Source organism: Muscardinus avellanarius (genome assembly GCF_963383645.1).
Source record: "Muscardinus avellanarius genome assembly, chromosome: 16".
NCBI classification, from domain to species: Eukaryota; Metazoa; Chordata; class Mammalia; order Rodentia; family Gliridae; genus Muscardinus; species Muscardinus avellanarius.
Window position 1 is genome coordinate 27,413,297 of NC_137802.1, and position 18,800 is coordinate 27,432,096.

General features: G+C 38.8%; 1 protein-coding gene across 1 annotated transcript in view; it reads left to right on the forward strand.

The window, feature by feature from the left end:
* The window catches only part of NF1 (neurofibromin 1), a gene marked incomplete at both ends in the record, with an annotated part of 286,281 nt that overhangs the window by 100,049 nt on the left and 167,432 nt on the right, over window positions 1-18,800 (forward strand). Inside the window, 5 exon segments of the mRNA XM_080712594.1 lie at window positions 1,271-1,402; window positions 7,809-7,943; window positions 14,063-14,176; window positions 15,552-15,631; window positions 18,449-18,572. Coding sequence (XP_080568720.1) covers window positions 1,271-1,402; window positions 7,809-7,943; window positions 14,063-14,176; window positions 15,552-15,631; window positions 18,449-18,572 — 585 coding nt within the window.

Sequence of the window (18,800 nt, forward strand, 5' to 3'; positions counted from 1 at the left end):
ATGGCCGAGGCAGGGAGGATCATAAGTTCGAGGCTGGTTTGGGCAACTTATCTAGATCCTGCCTCAAAGTAAAACATAAAGAGGGCTGGGGATGTAGCCTGGTGGTCTGAGCTCTTGGGCTCAGTCTCCAGTCTCCCGAGCCCTCCCCGCACATACCAATCTTTCCTCACATCTTTATAATTCTTTTTTGATTGGAGTTCAGTGTTCAAATGGTGTACCATAAACTATTGTTATATTCTGCAGTCTAGTAAATGAAGTTTGTAATCCACTGTTTGGGTTAAGGTTAAAATAACTTTAGTGCTATTTAAAATATTCTGAGAATTATGAGGTTAAATGTTGAGACCTCAACTTGATTTTTAATGAGAAGGAATCCAGGAATGGGATGTGAAGCTATTAAGTCTTTTTTATTTACTATTTGAATATATTGTCATTCTTCCAGGTGTTTCTTTTAACCGGAGCATAAATTGGAATTCTGTATTTTAAGTCATACTGTTTTGTACATAATCTTAATATGTTATGAAAAATTCATCATTAATTTTCTATGAACTGATAAACTTTATAATTTAGTGATTTTCATAGTTAATGTTTTTATAATAATTCATTTAAAGTAAAATTTTAAAGATATACTTTCAAATAAAATAGGCATTAAAACTAGGTATCAAGATTAGATATGTTAAGTAAAATAGAAAAATATCTACATATAATAATTCTTTTAAAGATACTAAGAGATGACCAGCTTGTCTTTGTTTATGGTTATCACCAGTCTTCCGTGTATTGTGCCATCATTGCATATAAACGCAAGATTATGGATTTACTAAGGGCTTTATCTCATTTACTAATTTCATGTTGTAATTATCATTGTCTGTAATCCTTTAAGTAATGGTTGACCACATACTCTTTCAAGATTGTGTTGAACCACTAATCTCTTTTAAAGCTTTGATAATAGCATTTGTAGTTGGGAAAAACATACACTATATGCATGTGTATGAAACATTCAACTTAAGATTGGCTACAGAATTAGGTCTCTAAAGACTTTGTATTTCAATTTTCAGTGAGAAAAAATCTCATATGCACATGCTGATTATTCTATTTTAAAATATAATATATTTGGGTTAGTGTTTGAGTTAAAGACTGAAAGTTAAGATGTGTGTTTGCATGGTCTTAGAAAGCTTCTCACGAAAGCATAAAACTTAAACCTACAGTGGTAACCGAGCACGCAGCTCATGGGAAATTGTGCCCTTTCTTCTCTCTGGTTTTTGTTTCCCTCCAGTCTGCATTGGATTGGTGGCCCAAGATTGACGCTGTGTATTGTCATTCAGTGGAACTTCGAAATATGTTTGGTGAAACACTTCATAAAGCAGTGCAGGGTTGCGGAGCACACACAGCCATTCGGATGGCACCGGTGAGAAATCCTGAATTCCATTTTTAGTGCCTTATTATTTGTTTTGAAACAGGATCTTGTCAGGTTGCTGAGAACCTCGCTCCATTTCTGAGTCTGGTCTTGAAACCTGCAGCCTTACTGTCTCAGCCTCCCAAGTACTGGGGTTACAGGTGTGCGCCATCCTGCCCAGCTTAAATTACTCTTTGTGTGTGTGTGTGTGTGTGTGTGTGTGTGTGTGTGGTGCTGGGGATGGAGCCCAGAGGCATTCTGCCTTCGTGTTACACCTCCAACCCGGTTTTATTTATTTGGAAGCAAGGTCTCACTAGGTTGACGAGAGTCTTGCTATCTGCTGGAACTGTCCTCAAACCTGCAGCCCTCCTGTATCGACCTCCCAAGTGCTGGGATTACATATAGCGTATGCCACCATACCCAGCTTAAATTATTCTTTTGAACAATGTCTTTTCTTGGTAATCTGAAGATGTTTTCCACATTTAATTATTTTACTTTTAAGCTTTAGTTGTTGGTTGACTCTTAAAAGCAATGTATTATACTACGGATCATTATTTTATAAAAGGGATAACTAGAGAGATTTTACTCTTTTTGGGCCAAGGACACCTGTGATAAGAGTTTGGTTTTTATTTCTAATTATTCCTTGAAAGTATAAATAATACATTTAATTTTTAAAATCATTTTGAAGCTTTTATATTTGTATGTTTATATGTATTTGTGAGATTTATGAATATATGTATGGAATAGCTAAAGGACAGCTTTCTAGCTGATACTTTCATCATAGAAAATAATAAGTTTAGAATGATATAAATTTTTAGAATAAGTCACTCTCAGAATTTGGAAGATCCTCAAGTTGAGTGTGACTCCTCATAAACCGTTTGAAACTGTCAGACAACAAACATGGCGGCGTGTCGGCCTCCCTCTGCCGCCAGGCACGGTGCTGACGCTGGCGGCCTGATGCTCGCAGAGCTGAGCTGCTCCCATGGCGAGTCCAGGCACAAGTGCATCTGATGAGGAACTTAGCGCAGGTGGCCGAGAAGACTGGAAATACAGGCGTACACTCGTGGCAGATGGTGTAGAGACGGTTTGTCATTACACCAGGGCGTCCTAAACTTGGCCTCGCTGACCTTTAGACTGGACAGCTCTCTGCTCGGGGCTCCTGCCACTGTGGGTGTCTAGCAGCGTCTTTGGCTTGGTGGCATCTGTTTTTTCTTCCTTTTTTAATTTTTTCTAGTACTGAAGATTGAACCCAGGGGCATTCTACCTCCGAGTTACACCTCCAGCCTCATTTTTTTCTTCTTTGTTTTGAAACAGGGTGTCACTAAGCAGCTGAGGCCAGCTACGAACTGCAGTCCTCCTGTCTCAGCCTCCGAGTACTAGGGTTATAAGCATATACCACCACGCCAGGCTTTTTTTTTGTTTTTTCCTGTACTGGGGATTGAGCTCAGGAGTGTTGCACTTCTGAGCCATATGTGTGTGTGTGTGTGTGTGTGTGTGTGTGTGTGTGTGTGTGTGTGTATGTGTGTATATATATATATATATATATATATTTTTTTTTTTTTTTTGAAAGAGAATCTTGATAACTGCTGGGGGTTTCACTAAATTGCTGACTCTTGCCTGGAACCTGGGGATCCTCCAGTCTCAGCCTTTCAAGTATGTGCACCACACACCTGCAGCATCTTTTTTAGCACCTATCCCATGACCCTCTCCTCATGAAAACCAGAAGGTTCTCAGAAGTCCCCAGTGAGAAACTGTTTTGACACCTGATACGTTCAGTGTGCTGCCCCTCATTTGCATCACCTCAAATGATTTGGGACTCGGATAAATCTGAGCTTGCAGCTTCCTGCAGAAGTAGTAGTCAAGGAGTCTCATCAGTAAAAGAGTAAAATAATATCATGTTTAGAATTTTGTGACCGTCTCTTTTTTGGTGACAAGTTATTTACCTGGTAGATAAAACTAATTACTGGAGAGTTTTCTCTTCCACAAGATATAATCATACCTCTGTCATTTCCTGCCGTATTGACCCCTTTCTTTTGGAGCTTCGTAGAATACTTCCAACTTCTTCACAAGGCAGCCCTGCAGTTAGTTGAATAAAGTTTCCTGTGTTCTTCGGATTCTTTTTACTTTGTGTGATTTTAACATAGGAAGGCGTTTTATTACTTCACCTCTTTCACGGTGTATGTGTGTTTGCTCTGTTTGATTTGTTCTAACAGCTAATCCGACGAAGGTCCAAACCTTGTTCAGTGAAATACGAATAGTCAGGCGCTCGGTGAGTGGCCCCCAGTTAGTCCTGAGGTTTCCTAGCGTCCGTCCAGGGTCCTGCCAGGCTCCTCGGGCCTCTCCACGCCGTGGCTTAGTTGGTGAAAGCAGGAGCTGTCTGGCTTGCTCGGTACTGCTTCCCTTGTCCTTAGAACAGCCTCCGGCACCTGGAGCACACGGAGTACATAGTTAGTGAATGAGTGAGTCAATTTCTTTTTTGACATGGTTTCAAGAAAACTTCTCCATCTGGATTGCCCCCATTTGGGAAACACAAGCCTAACAAAAATTTAAAAAATTAAGATGACATATTAAGATCTTAAGATATTAAGTGGAATAATAATTGGTAAAAGCTATAGCATGCTGTGTCTGATACCATGTTTCTAATAATATAGTTTGCCTATTATATTATTAGTTTACCTATTATCATTAACCTATTATTATATTGTCTTACCTTGAGCTTTTAATCATTCAAACTCTTTAGCATTGCTCATAAACACTGAGCTGTAGCTTCTTCTTTGTACATTTGTAGTATTTATTAAAATTTGAAACATTTATCTATCGTTTGCATTTTAAAACTAAGATTTGCTTTCATAAAATGTAAGCCTGCCAATAATAGCTGTCCAATAAACTTAATAAATATGTAGATGTCCAATAAATTTTATAAATATATATGATTTCTAAACTTTTTTTTGTCTTAAAGGGAATTTGGGTTCAGCAAATGCTTTTTATATGCCTATAATTTAGTCTTAAGTTAACTAGAGGTTTGGGCCCTTAATAGCCACCAGAAGCCTCTGGTTCACAATTTTCTTCTCAGGTCTAACTGCTTCTCTTATTTGGCCAGAACACATGTACCAGTTTGGAGTCCTACTAATATCTGCATTATAGAGGATAAGTTAATAAAGAAATTTTTTTCTTACATCTGAATTAAGGAATATTTTTCTTAGCTGGACACAGAGGCACAAACCCGTGATTCTAGTTTTTGGGCAGCTAGACAGGAGGATTCCAGGTTTGAGGCAAGCTTCAGCAACTTAGTAAGATCTTAGCAACTTAGTAAGAGCCTGTTTCTAAAAAAAAAAAAAAGTAAGCCTGGCCTGGTGGTGCACGCTTGTAATCCCAGCATTCGGGAGGCTGAGACTGGAGGATCATGGTTCACAGACAGCCTCAGCTACTTAGTGAGGCCCTTTGCAACTCAGTGAGACCTTGTTTCAAAATAAAGAATAAAATATAGGGCTGGGGGTGTAGCTTGGAGGTAGAATGCCCCTGGGGGTTCCAATTCCTAATACTGCAAAAATAAATAAACAAACAAATAAATAAATAAATAAAATAAATAGTAAAGTAGGGCTGAGAGTGTAGTTTAGAGGTTGAACATTACACACACACACACACACACACACACACACACATCTCTTCTTTTACAAGTTGTTTTTGACTTTATATAACCTACTAATGGTCATTAGATAAACGGTTCTTGAATAGCTTCTCAAAGTCTTTGATTTGGCGATGGTGATGTTTGGGAATGAACCCAGGTGCTCTGTCACTAAGTTATAGCCCCAGCCCTATTTTAGTTTTTATTTTGAAACAGGGTCTTGCTAAGTTACTGAGGCTGGCTTTGAACCTGTTACCCTCCTCTGTCAGCCTCCCAGTACTGGGATTAAAAGTGCCTCCAGAGCCGGGCGTGGTGGTGCATACATGCTTGTAATGCCAGCATTCCAGAGGCAGAGACTTAAGGATCGTGGTTCACAGACAGCCTCAGCTACTTAGCAAGGCCCTTCGCAACTCAGTGAGACCATTTCAAAAACCAAAAAAATACTAAAAAATAGGGCTGAGGGTGTAGCTTGGAAATTCAATGCCCCTGGGTTCCATCCTGAATACCACACACACACACACACACACACACACACACACACACACACACACACAAAGTGCCTCCATGCCCAGTTGAGATTTCTCCAGTTTTATATTTTATATTATACATCTACACTGTAACAAAATTTGCATAATGATACCTGAGATCAAGTGATGATATAATTAAACCAATGTTTATGTTTTGGAAAATAATTATTAGGTAAGAGATAACTCTTGTATTTGCTGGTTATTCTCTGGTCTTGTGGTCCTGTGCAGTGTTGGCATCAGGCAAGAGTGGTTTAATGGATATGCTTTGTTACATCATAGTAAATGAATTTGTTCAATGACGGTTTCAACTTGATTGTAGGTTAAATACTTTGACTTAGAATAAAAAAAAAATGAATGGTGTGTGTGTGTGTGTGTGTGTGTGTGTGTGTGTGTGTGCACGCGTGCGCTACTGAGGATTGAAGCCAGGAGCATTCTACCTTCTAGATACATCCCCAGCCCTATTTTTTATTCTTTTATTTTTAATTTTATTTTAATTTTATTTTAAATTCTCACTAAGTTTTGAAGGACCTCACTAAGTAGCTTAGGCTGGCCGCAAACCTGAGATATTTCTGTCTCAGCCGCCTAAATTCTGGGATTGCAAGCGTGTATCACCATGCCTAGCAAAAAAATGTGTAATTTACATTATACCATTTATTCAATAATCATTAAAACCAATTTATTAAATACATTTGGTTAACATTTGTTTTGGGGCTTAGAAATATTAAAGCAAATACTGTTTGTAAGTTTTGATATTTCAGTTCTGTAATGACATGCTTGAACATAAATGTATATTAAATAGCTCTTTACCCCTGATCCTGAGGACTACAACTCATCAGTATTCTTACAAATGTATTTCTTGTGCTTAATCACTGAGAACAGTTGCCGTGTGCTGTAGGTGTTTGTTTCCACTTAACTTTGAAGGAAGACAGTCTGTTTACGTGGACACTTTTATTATGGTTGGATAGATGCTGCATAATTTGCTATCTATATATTTGCATCTATGCTCACATAAAGGCATCCATGTCAAAAGCAGATAGTTTTGACTTTTTTAAAGGAAAGAAGGAAATGCTTTACAAGAATAAAGGTATCACTGGATCCAGAATATAATTGTTGCAGGTTTTTTGTGTGGGGGGAGGTATGTGTGTGGTATTGACCATTGAACCCAGGGGCGTTATACCTTTGGACCATACCCCTAGCCCTTTATTTTTTAGGCTTTGATTCAGAAACAGGATCTTACCAAGTTGCTGCAATCCTCAGGTCTTAGCCTGCCAAACACTGGCATTACAGGACTGCGCCAAAATGCTTGGCTTTTATTTTTTATTTTGAAGCAGGATCTCCATAAGCTGCTGAGAGTCTTGCTAAATTGTTGAGGCTGGCCTTGAACTTGTGATCCTTCTGCCTCAGCCTCTTAAATACTGTATTACTGGCATATATATACCAGCATGTCTGGTGTAGTTTTGATTGAATAACATCCATAGTTAATTATTTTAGTTTACTATAGTACTAGTCTCTGTAATTAAGCACATTTTCCTTGATCTGATCTTTTGCATAGAGATTTTTCTTTTACAAATGTTTTTCAGACAAAATGTATCCATTCTTGTTTGAAAGATGGACTGCCATCTAAGGAAAAAGCTGCATTTATAATTAGATTGCTAAATACAGAGATTGCCTATATAGTACATTTCATCAGTTTTAAGAAGCACTTTTTTAACGTTTCTCTGAAACTGAAAGCATGTCTTTATATAGTTTCTTATACTTGACAGTGGCTTTTCATTTATTGTGGTATAGGAAATAATGATGCATCTTATAATTAATATTTGTAGAGTCTACAAAATATCTGTAGATCACTGTGTGGGATAAGTGTTTGCTCAATGAGTTTCCCAGTGTGTGTATTTGTGAAAGCTATAGACCAAATATTTTTCTCTTATGTTTTCATATTTTATAAAATCACTTTTTACATAGGAGTCAACCTGATATTAAGCCTTTAGTATTTTAATGAATTTTTATTATAATAAATCTTATTAGACTGATTATATAAAAATAAGTGGCATAAAAACAGCCTTTATTTTAAAATATTTAATAACATTAACATTGTGCTTACTATTTTTATTTAGTGTTTCTACTAATACCACGCATTTGGTGATATAAATGTCTATTTTTCCAAAGCTTTTGGATAATGAATTTCTTTTAAAAAGTTGTATAGCTATTATCTTGAATCTGATGTCTATTCTTACAAGGTAATGCCATATTTTTGTTTTGTTCTTAGAGTCTTACATTTAAGGAAAAAGTAACAAGCCTTAAATTTAAAGAAAAACCTACAGACCTGGAGACAAGAAGCTATAAATATCTTCTTTTGTCAATGGTGAAACTAATTCATGCAGATCCAAAGCTCTTGCTTTGTGTAAGTATTTTTTAAAAATGCTTTGAAATTATTATACTATGTTACTATACCAATACCTTAAAAATAGTTCCTAGCAAATGTAAAGTTATGAGTTCATTCTGATCATAACCTAAAAACTAAGACATTCCTAAGAAAACACATTTAACATAGAGAATGCTAATATAGTTAGGTCAGATTTCCTAAACTTTCTTCTTAATGTCCCTACTCATTAATAATTTCTGTGGCATCGTCTGTATACTCTGATAGTCCTGAGATGGGGTGGAGGTAATGAGCACCCATTTGCTCTTTTTATTCTTTATTTGGAAACCGGGTCTCACTGAGTTGCAGAGGGCCTCACTAAGTAGCTGAGGCTGTCCGCGAACCGCGATCCTCTGGTCTCAGCCTCCCGAATGCTGGGATTACAAGCGTGCGCCACCGTGCCCGGCTCCTTTTAAGTCTCCAGTTGCTATTGCAAACAGTTGAGCCTTTTCTCTCCCCCTGTATTCCGTTAGCAGCTTTCTATTAGCCTGGGCTCTGCCTGCACATTCTGCACTGGAAGGAGGAAGGAGGAAAGCGGGTGTGGCCAGTGCTTGTCACCGTTGTAGTTCTGCTCTTACTTCTTGGGCTGGTTCCTCTTGAGAGCATCACTGTGATCTCTGAGTAATTAAGAACTGATGTGAGCGAGTGACTAAAGTGATCACATGAAGTAATTAAAGCCTGGGCTCTCGAGACAGACTAATTTGCTAGTTAGGTGATTCCCTTACCTCTCTGTTGCTCAGGTTCTCATCTGAAATGCGGGGATAATAGCGCCTACCCCAGAGATCATTAAGATGATTGAAATAGTACATTTAAGGCTTTAGGAATAAATCCCGATGCATGATAATCACGAAGAACTAGCTGTTGTTATTATAGTAATCATACAGATATAGTTAGCAATCATTTTGTTTTTGTTTTTGTTTTTGGTGCTACTGGGGATTGAACACAAGGGCAGAGAGAGAGAGAGAGAGAGAGAGAGAGAGAGAGAGAGAGACAGAGAACAAGTGAGAGAAAAACAGATACTCCCCAAAGGATCAGTGACCCTAAAAGGAAAGCCTGTGTTATTTTGAACTTTTTGAAATGCCCATCCAAATTTTATTTTTATTTTTTGTGGTACTGGGGATTCAACTCAGGGGCATTCTATCTCCAAGCCATACTCCAGCTTTATTTTCTTCTTTATTTTGAAACAAGGTCTCACTCAGTTGCTGAGTCTGACTGTGAACCTGCAGGCCTGCTGTCTCAGCCTCCCAAGTATTGGGATTATAAGCATGTGCCACCACGCCCAGCCTCTACCCAAAGTTTAGAGTCTAGTAGTATAAGTAGTTAAGTCTTTCCCTTGGAAGAGTTCCATAAATTTGTCAGTGAGTCTTTGATTTTTTAATTGTTTTTATTTTTATGTGGGACATATTGAAAATGGCATACATTCAGACTGTGCTTAGTGCCCCCCTCTTTTCCTTTTCCCCCTCCCAACAATGAGTGTCCAGGTCAATCATGCTATATTTATATTTTTACACAAATTCGGATGTAGTTCCTTCATTAATCAACCTCAGCCTTCTTTCTCTCCTTTCCTTCCATTCTAGCTTGGATGAGATTTCTCCTCCATTGTCTGGAGTCCCTCTGGTATCCCTAATACTCCCTAGTTTGACCATGTTAGAGAGGACATAAGTCCCTTCTCTTTCTGTGCTTGGCTGATCGCACTTAACATAATGTTCTCCAGGTCTTTCTATCTTCTTGCGAATGACATGATTTTGTTCTTTATTGCTGAGTAGAATTCCGTTGTGTGTATTTCCCATAATTTTGCAATCCATTCATCTGTTGATGGAGACCTAGGTTGGTTCCATATTTTGGCTATTACGAATTGTGCTGCTCTGAACATGGGTATGCATATGTTACTATAGTTCTTTGATTTCAACCCGTTTGGACAAATACCCAGGGGAGGTAGAGCTGGGTCATATGGTGGATCTATTCCCAGTTTTCTGAGGAATCTCCACACTGATCTCCATAGTGGCTGAACTCCTTTGCACTCCCACTAACAGTGTAAAGGACTTTCTCTTTCCCCACATCCTCGCCCGCATTTGTTGTTATTTGACTTCTTTATGTTTGCCACTCTGATTGGGGTTAGATGGAATCTCAGAGTAGTTTTGATTTGCATCTCCCTGATGGCTAGTGATGTTGAACATCTTTTCATGTATCTATTGGCCATTTGTATCTCTTCTTTTGTAAAGTGTCTATTCAGTTCAGTTGCCCATTTCTTGATTGGGTTGTTTGTTTTGCTAGTGTAGAGTCTTTTGAGCTCTTTGTATATTCTGGATATTAGCCCTCTATCACAGTGGTGGCTGGTAAAGATCTCCTACCATTCTGTAGGCTTCCTCTTTAGGTTCTTAATGGTTTCCTTTGTTGAAAATAAACTTATACTATAGAGCATAGTAGTAAAAACAGAATGGTATTGGCACAACAACAGGCAGATGGACCAGTGGAACAGAATTGAAGATACAGAAACAAACCCACACACTTAGTGTCAATTGATCTTTGACAAAGGGGCCAAACTCATACACTGGAGAAAAGACAGCCTTTTCAACAAATGTTGCTGGGAGAACTGGCTATCCATTTGTAGAAAGATGGAACTAAATCCTTACCTCCTACTGTGCACAGGAATCAACTTGAGATGGACCAGAGACTTAAAAGTTAGACCAGAGACTGTGAAGTTATTAGAAGAGGGCATAGGCTCAACACTCCAACTTAGACGCACAGGCAGTAACTTTCTCAACAAGAGCTCCAAAGCACAGGAACGTAGAGCAAGAATTAACAAGTGGGTGGCATCAAACTAAAAAGTTTCTTCTCATCACGAGCCTTTGAAAGCGGTGAAATGCCCTTTCCCCGTCCTTTTGCTCTGTGGCCTAAGTTGTGGCGTTACAGCATCCCTCTGTTTACACGGCTGTAATTCACATCCACAAAAGTATGTACCAAAGTCCTTAGTGTATTTTATGCCGAATAACTGAAGAATGGGAATTTAAGGAAGATTTGCTGTTTCCCAAAGGTAATGAAAGTTATTTCCTTTGCTGCCATCTAGTGGTTAAGTGTTTTTCCTCAACGTCACCGTATGTCAGAATGATAGTGAAAGACCCTTTGTACATATTTGATTACTTGGTATTTTATGTATCACAATCCTAAATGTTAGTTGATAAGGAATAAATAATAAATTCTCTCAATCATAGTATTTTAAAAGTAATAGGATTGTTGCCTTTCATTTCTTTCATCCCTGCCCTAATCCCTTTTACTTTTTTTTTTTTTTTGGTGGTACTGGTGTTCCTGGAAACCGCTCTACCTCCGGGCTACGCTCCCAGACCTATTTTTATATTTTATTTGGAAACAGGGTCTCTTAAGCCAGCGCGGCTGGCTTCGAACCTGCGCGATCCTCCTGTCTCCGCCTCCCAAGCGCGGGGATTACAAGCGTGCGCCACCACGCCCGGCCCCTTTTACTCTTATTTTTCAAGCCAAGTCATTTAGCCGCTATCATTTCTTGTATCCCCCTGGTCGTTTCTCTATACTTTACAGCAATCTCTTTAATAGCAAATCCTATCATGGTCCCTACCCAGTGTTAGCCTTTTGGTTGACTTTGCTCTTGGGGTAAAGACCAGACTCCAGGCAGATGTACAAGGCCTTTCTCTCCCCTACCCCTTCCACATCTGGCATTACATTTTTCTTTATCTTCTCTAGTCATAACGGTCTTCCTTACTTCCCTTCTTGTCATAATGGCTTTTTTTCTTTCCTCCTTTCTTTTTGAACCCAGAGGCATCTACCTTTAAGCTCCACCCCCAGCCCGATTTTATTTCTTATTTGGGAGCAGGGTCTCATTAGGTTGATGAAAGTCTCTCTGCTTGCTGAGGCTGTCCTCAAACCTGTGATCCTTGTGTCTCAGCCTCCCGAGTACAGGGACCACGTGCCTGACTTTGCCGTTCTTTCAGTCCCTCTTACTTACCGTATTTCCTCATATGTGCCCCTGTATTTGCTTCTTGCCTCTGCCTACAATCTGTTTCCTACTCCTTTTTTACATAATAATTTCTGCTAGTTCTAAACTGTTATCACTGCTCTAGGAAGCTTTCTTGACTAGGCCTCGTTACCTGGTAACTTCAGTCTCTGTCTCATTTGCAGTTTTTTACTTGGTCTGATTATTTTATTGATTTTTTTTCTTCCTGAGATAACATGCTTCTGCACTTCAGGGAACATCTTTCTAAATTGTTGTGTCTTTGATATTCAGTAAATACTATTGGGTCATGAAGGAATGACTATAAATGTTTTGAATTATACATATACTGGGGTGAGGGCTTAATTTGGTCATTATAATGGGGAAGAACTTGTAGTTAGCAAAATAAAATATGGACACAAGTTAAGTTATCCTCACATAAATACACCATATACTCTTGAAGCGTAAATAGATTTTCCAAGTGACAAATATTTTAGTTTCCCTCTTTTTTTGGTACTTGGAATTGAGCTCAGATGGGCCTCTGAGCTACACACCCATCCCCTCTTTCTTTTAAACTTTGTACTAGAGCCGGGCATGGTGGTACACCCCTATAGTCCCAGTAGTTGGGAGGCTGAGAAAGGAGGATCACAGGATTGAGACTCTCCTCAGCAACTTAGCAAGGCTCGCAGCAATTTAGGGAGAATCTGGTTGTTTTTTTGGGGAGAGGGGTACTGGAGATTGAACTGAGGGGTATTCTACCTTTGAGCTCTACTATGGCCCCATCTTATTTTTACTTTGAACAGGGTCTTGTTAGGTTTGATGAGAGGCTCACTACTTGCTGAGGCTGTCCTCAAAGCCTGTCACCTTCCCAAGTACTTGGATTATAGGAGTGCACCACCATGCCAGTTTGAGAACCTGTTTCCAAATTAACAAAAGTTAATATGATCTCCCCAGGTTGCTGAGGCTGGACTTGAACCTGCAATCTTTCTATCTCAGCTTCCCAGGTACTGGGATGACAGGCATCTGCTTTTGCACCAAGCTTTCAGTCTCTTTATGTAGGTTGACAGTCACATTTATATAGACCAGTATTTTATTTATTTATTTATTTATTTATTTATTTATTTATTTTTGCTTAGTATACTGTATTTTTCCACAATAAAAGGGCTGAAGTCTGGGTATCTGGAGGTGTGGATTCTAGCTCTGCCTCTGACACAGCTTATAGGCTGGGGCAGGACCTTTCTACACGACTAAAGGGCGCTGACGGCTTAGTTATGCAGTCCCAATCCAACATGAATGTTCTCTCCCTTTAGTAACAACCATTTATTAGCTCAAAACCAATGGTTTCCAAACCAGCTTCTTTTCTTTCAATACTAGGGATTGAACTCAGGGCCTTGTGCATAGTAGGCAATTACTCTACCACTGATTTTTACTCCTAGTCCTTGATAGAATTTCTTAATTGATTAGAGAATACCTATTTTTGTTTGCTTTCGTTTAGGAATTTCCGTGTGTGTGTGTGTGTGTGTGTGTGTGTGTGTGTGTGTGTGTGTGTGTGTGTGTGTGTGAGAGAGAGAGAGAGAGAGAGAGAGAGAGAGAGAGGAAGGAAGGAAGGAAGGGGGAGGGAGAGACTGGGGATTGAACCACTTAGTCTAAACATTTCCTAGCCCCTTACACCTTCCTAAAATTATTTTGTGTGTGTGGGTCTGGGGATGGAACTAAGTGGCATTCGACCTCCGAGCTATACCCCCTGCCCTATTTTTTATTCTTTTATTTTGAAACAGGATCTCACTAAGTTGCGGAGAGCCTCACTAAGTAGCTGAGGCTGTCTGCGAACTGCGATCCTCTGGTCTCTACCTCCCAAATGCTGGGATTACAAGTGTGTGCCACCACGCTTGGCTAATTTTTTTTTTTTTTTTAACCCTGGCCAGGTGTGGTGGTACATGCCTGTAAATGCAGTGACTTTGGAGACTGAGACAGGAGGATTGCAGGTTCAAGGACAGCCTCAGCAATGATACAGCGGGACTCTCAGTCACCTAGCAAGACCCTGTTTCAAAACAAAAAAAATTAAAAAGTTACTATTTTTTTTACTCCTCGTAATCTCAATCAATCGACTTTTAAAATTGAAATGTCTTTTACCTTGCAGAATCCAAGGAAACAGGGGCCTGAAACCCAAGGCAGCACAGCAGAATTGATTACAGGGCTTGTGCAGCTGGTTCCTCAGTCTCACATGCCAGAGATTGCTCAGGAAGCTATGGAGGTAAGGGGCAGTGAACGCTAGGCTGCAGCTACCTACAACCTTTTGTTTTCCTTTCTGTGTACGTTCTTGATGGTCCTTTGGTATATGGCTTTTTTTTTTTTTTTTTAGTAATATGTAGGTAATGTTTCTGCAAATGCTATGTTGTGTTTATACCTTGTTATGGAAACTATGGAGAAAGTAGAGTTTGATTTGCTTTATATCACTGGTAGCAGCAGTCTTCTACAAATACTTTTTTTTATTGTTTTGCTGGTACTGGGGAGTGAACCCAGGGTCTCATGCATTGCTAGGCAAGCGCCATGCCACTGAGCCACATCCTTAGCTCTTTTTCTTTTCTTTTCCTTTCCTTCTTTTCTCTTTTCTTCTTTTCATTTTCTTCTTGAGATGGGGTTTTGTTATATTGTCCATTCTGACCTCCAACATGAGCTCGAGCGGTCCTCCTACTGAGCCTTCGGAATCCCTAGGATTACAGGCACGCACCCCTGTGCCATGTACATTTTTCTGCTTAATGAAAAAGGTCAAAGTTTTCTAATTATAGTTATTTTTAAAGATTTATTAATTTGTATAGATTTTAAAATTGAAGCAGAATTCACATGCCAAAGTTTGCTATCTTAAGGCTGCCTGTCAGTGGTTTTTAAGTGTATTTACATGTTCATACAGCTGTTGCCACTATCTGATTCCAGGATGTTTTTGTCATTACTAAATGAAACTCATCACTCCACAGTCTCCCACCGTTCCTTCCCTTGGCAGCCTCTGGGTTATTTTTATTCTCTTTTGTAGCTTGTAGTGGTCCAAGGTTAGACATGTATATGTCTTTTTCTAGTGCAAGGCAGGTTGTCAGTCCAGCTACTTAGTTCATGCATTTGATTTGGTTTTTATAGTTTTATTTATATATTTTATTTATTTTTGCAGTTCTGGGGATTGAACCCAGGGGCAGTCTACCTTCAAGCTACACCATCAGCCCCCTATTCTTTATTTTGAAATAGGGTCTTGCTAAGTTGCAGAGGGCCTCACAAGCTGCTGAAGCTGGCTACAAACCTGTGATCCCCCATCTCGCCTTCCCAAGTACTGGGATTACAAGTAATCCAAGTGCATGTGTCACCATGCCTGGCTTAAGATGGTTTTTGTGCATATATGTTGTTTTGAATTAAACAGTCATTTAAGTTTATCTGTGTGTTATTTAGAATAAGAATGGTAGGAATAAAGTAATGTCATCCTGTTTGTTTTGTCTAGAGATTGGTATTCTCTCTTTTGTCTTTACTCTATGTCAAAGTTACAATTACATTACTTTGTTAGCATTTGTAAAAATGTTCTCCAATGATATTTTTTCCAAAAATTATTTGAATGACTTTTCTCTCTCTCTCTTTTTTAAATTCAGGCTTTGCTGGTTCTTCATCAGTTAGATAGTATTGATTTGTGGAATCCTGATGCTCCAGTAGAAACATTTTGGGAAATTAGGTATATATACTTTTAATGTTTAATTCAGTTTAAAATTTTAATTTTGCACTTTTATTCCTAAATATTAACCTTGCCATTTTATTAATTTATACCTTGAGGTTTTATGTTTTTTGTCTTGAAATTATTAAAATATCTTTTAATAATTTTAACTGTAAGAACAAAATCACAATAATATAGAAAATAAAAATTTTAAAATAGTGCTAAATTTTATCACCCAGGCATAAGTACTATTGTTTGGTGTATTATCTTCTGTTTCATATTTCTACACAGTTATAATTGTGTTTTTATAGTTTTTATAATTATAAGCCCAGAAGTTACATTTTGCAATATTAATTTTATAGTCTTTAAAACTGGATCTTTTATAAATTTTTCATAATACTAGTGCTTTTGATGAATGACAGTTGCTTAGAAGGCAGAAATATACACAGAAATCCACTGTTTCCTACATGAAGTTATCTCAGTGCTGGACATGGTTGGCTCATACCTGTAATCCCAGTGTTTGGGAGGCTGAGCCAGGAGGATTGCAGGTACAAGGCCAGCTGCAGCAATTTAGCAAGACCTTGTTTTAAAATAAAAAAGGGTTGGGGCTGTAGTTCAGAGGTAGAAAGCGCTTGGGTTCAATCCCCAGTATCAAAAATCTACATATGGAGGAAGATTTGAATATGTGAACTTCAAGGTTTTTATCTTAAAAAAATGGATGAGGTAAATTACTTGACAGCTGAATTAAATCTAAACTGTAGAGCTTTGCTGTCCAATAAAAATATAATGTAAACTACAGATGTAACTCAAAATTTTCTAGTTACTATATTATAAAATAAAAACAGGTAAAGTTAATTTTTATGGCCAGGCATGGCTGCACACACTTGAAGTCCCACTACTCGGGAGGCTGTGACAGAAGGATCACTGATTTTCAGCCAGCCTCGGCTAGTTAGTGAGGCCCTCTGCAACTTAGTGAGACCCTGTTTCAAAATCAAGAATAAGCCGGGCATGGTGGCACACGCTTGTAACCCCGCGCTTGGGAGGCTGAGACCCGAGGATCGCGGTTCGTGAACAGCCTCAGCTACTCAGTGAGGCCCTCTGCAACTCAGTGAGACTCGGTTTCAAATTAAAAAAAAAAAAAAAAAAATAGGGCAGAGGGTGTAGCTCAGAGGTCGAATGCCCCTGGGTTCCATTACCAGACCCACCAAAAAAAAAAAAAAAAAAAAAAAAAAAAAATCAAGAATAACTTTCATAATGTACTTTATTTAACTCAGTCTATGTATATATCTAGAATGTTACAATTTCAAAATATACTCAGTATTAGAGTTGTTAATGAGATATTTTTGTATCCTTATTTTCACAAAGTCTTCAAATTTAATGTGTTTCACACAGCACAACTTAATTTGGACAAATCAGATTTAAAGTGCTCAATAACAATAACACATGTGGCTGGCTAGTTGTTTCCATGTTGGACAGTACAGCTCTAGAATAAGGATCAGCAAACTTACTTTCTGAAGGGCCAGATTGTAAATCTGTTAGGCTCTGTGAGTCATCCCATTTCTCTCATGACTATTTACTTCTGCTTTTGGAGCAAGAAAGCAGCCATAGAAACCATGCGACTGATTGGCTATAACTGTATTCCACTGGTTCATTCATTCATTTTTGTGGTACTGGGGACTGAACACAGGGGCTTTCCACCTCTGGGCTCTACCCCCATCCCTATTTTATTTTATGTATTTATTTGTTTTAAAACAGGATCTCATTAGGTTGCCGAAGTTGCCCTCAAATCTGTGATGCTCCTGTCTCACCCTCTCAAGTACTGGGATAACAGGTGTGGGCCACTATACCCTGCTTGATATTTTATTTTATTTTATTATTTTTTTATTTTTTTGGTGGTACTGGGGTTCCTGGAAACCCTTCTTCCTCTAGGCTACACTCCCAGACCTATTTTTATACTTTTTTTTTGTTTGTTTGTTTGAAACAGGGTCTCCTAAGCCAGCATGGCTGGCTTCGAACCTGCATAATCCTCCTGTCTCCGCTTCCCAAGCACGGGGATTACAAGTGTGCGCCATCACGCCCGGATTGATATTTTATTATTATTATTATTTTTGGTGGTACTGGGATTCCTGGAAGCCCTTCTACCTCTGGCCTACACTCCCAGACCTGTTTTATATTTTTATTTGGAAACAGGGTCTCTTAAGCCAGCAAGACTGGCTCCGAACCAGCGCAATCCTCCTGTCTCTGCCTCCCAAGCGCTGGGATTACAAGTGTGCGCCACCACGCCTGGCGATATTTTATTTTAAAAACAAATGGTGGGCTGGTTTTGGCCTGCAGATGGCGGTTTGCAGACTGTCGCTCTAGAGCACTAAGCTTGTAGGCGGTATCTGCTGCACACATTGTTTTTTTTTTTTTTAATTTTTTTACTTGGTGCATTGTTGTATACATCTTAATTGGGTACAAGATGCTAAAGGCATACATGCACACATCACACATTCAGCCCTTCCCCAATTCCTACCCTATTTCCTCTGATTTATTATTTTTATACCCACTCTGTATCCCAAAGTTGGGATACATAGACAAAATGCTAGGTGTTTGGGGAGTAAGGAGTTTATAAATATTTGCTTTTTAAATGTAATTTATTTCCTTTGATTGTGGTGCTATTAACACTTGAATAGCCATTTCTCTAAACGACCCTATAAGGGAGACTAAGTTTCTCTAAATTTAATCGTTATGAGAGGTTGAATCCTTATGAGAGATTGCCATTCTCATGTTCTGGCTGTATTTTATATTAGGTATTTACTAATAATGGTAGTAACTATGAACTTTGTGTTACTGCAGTTCACAAATGCTTTTTTACATCTGCAAGAAACTGACTAGCCATCAAATGCTTAGCAGCACAGAAATTCTCAAGTGGTTACGAGAAATTTTAATCTGCAGGAATAAATTTCTTCTTAAAAATAAGGTAAGTATAATGGCATCTTTAAAATTGGAAGAATAAGCCTGGCATGGTGGCCCACGCTTGTAATCCCATTACTTGGGAGGCTGAGACAGGAGGATTGCACAGGTTCCAAGCCAGCCTCAGCTACTTAGGAGGCTCTCAGCAACTTAGTGAGCCCCTGTTTCCAAATAAAGTATAAAATAGTTCTGGGAGTATAGCCTGGAGGTAGAAAAGTCCCTGGGTTCCACCCCC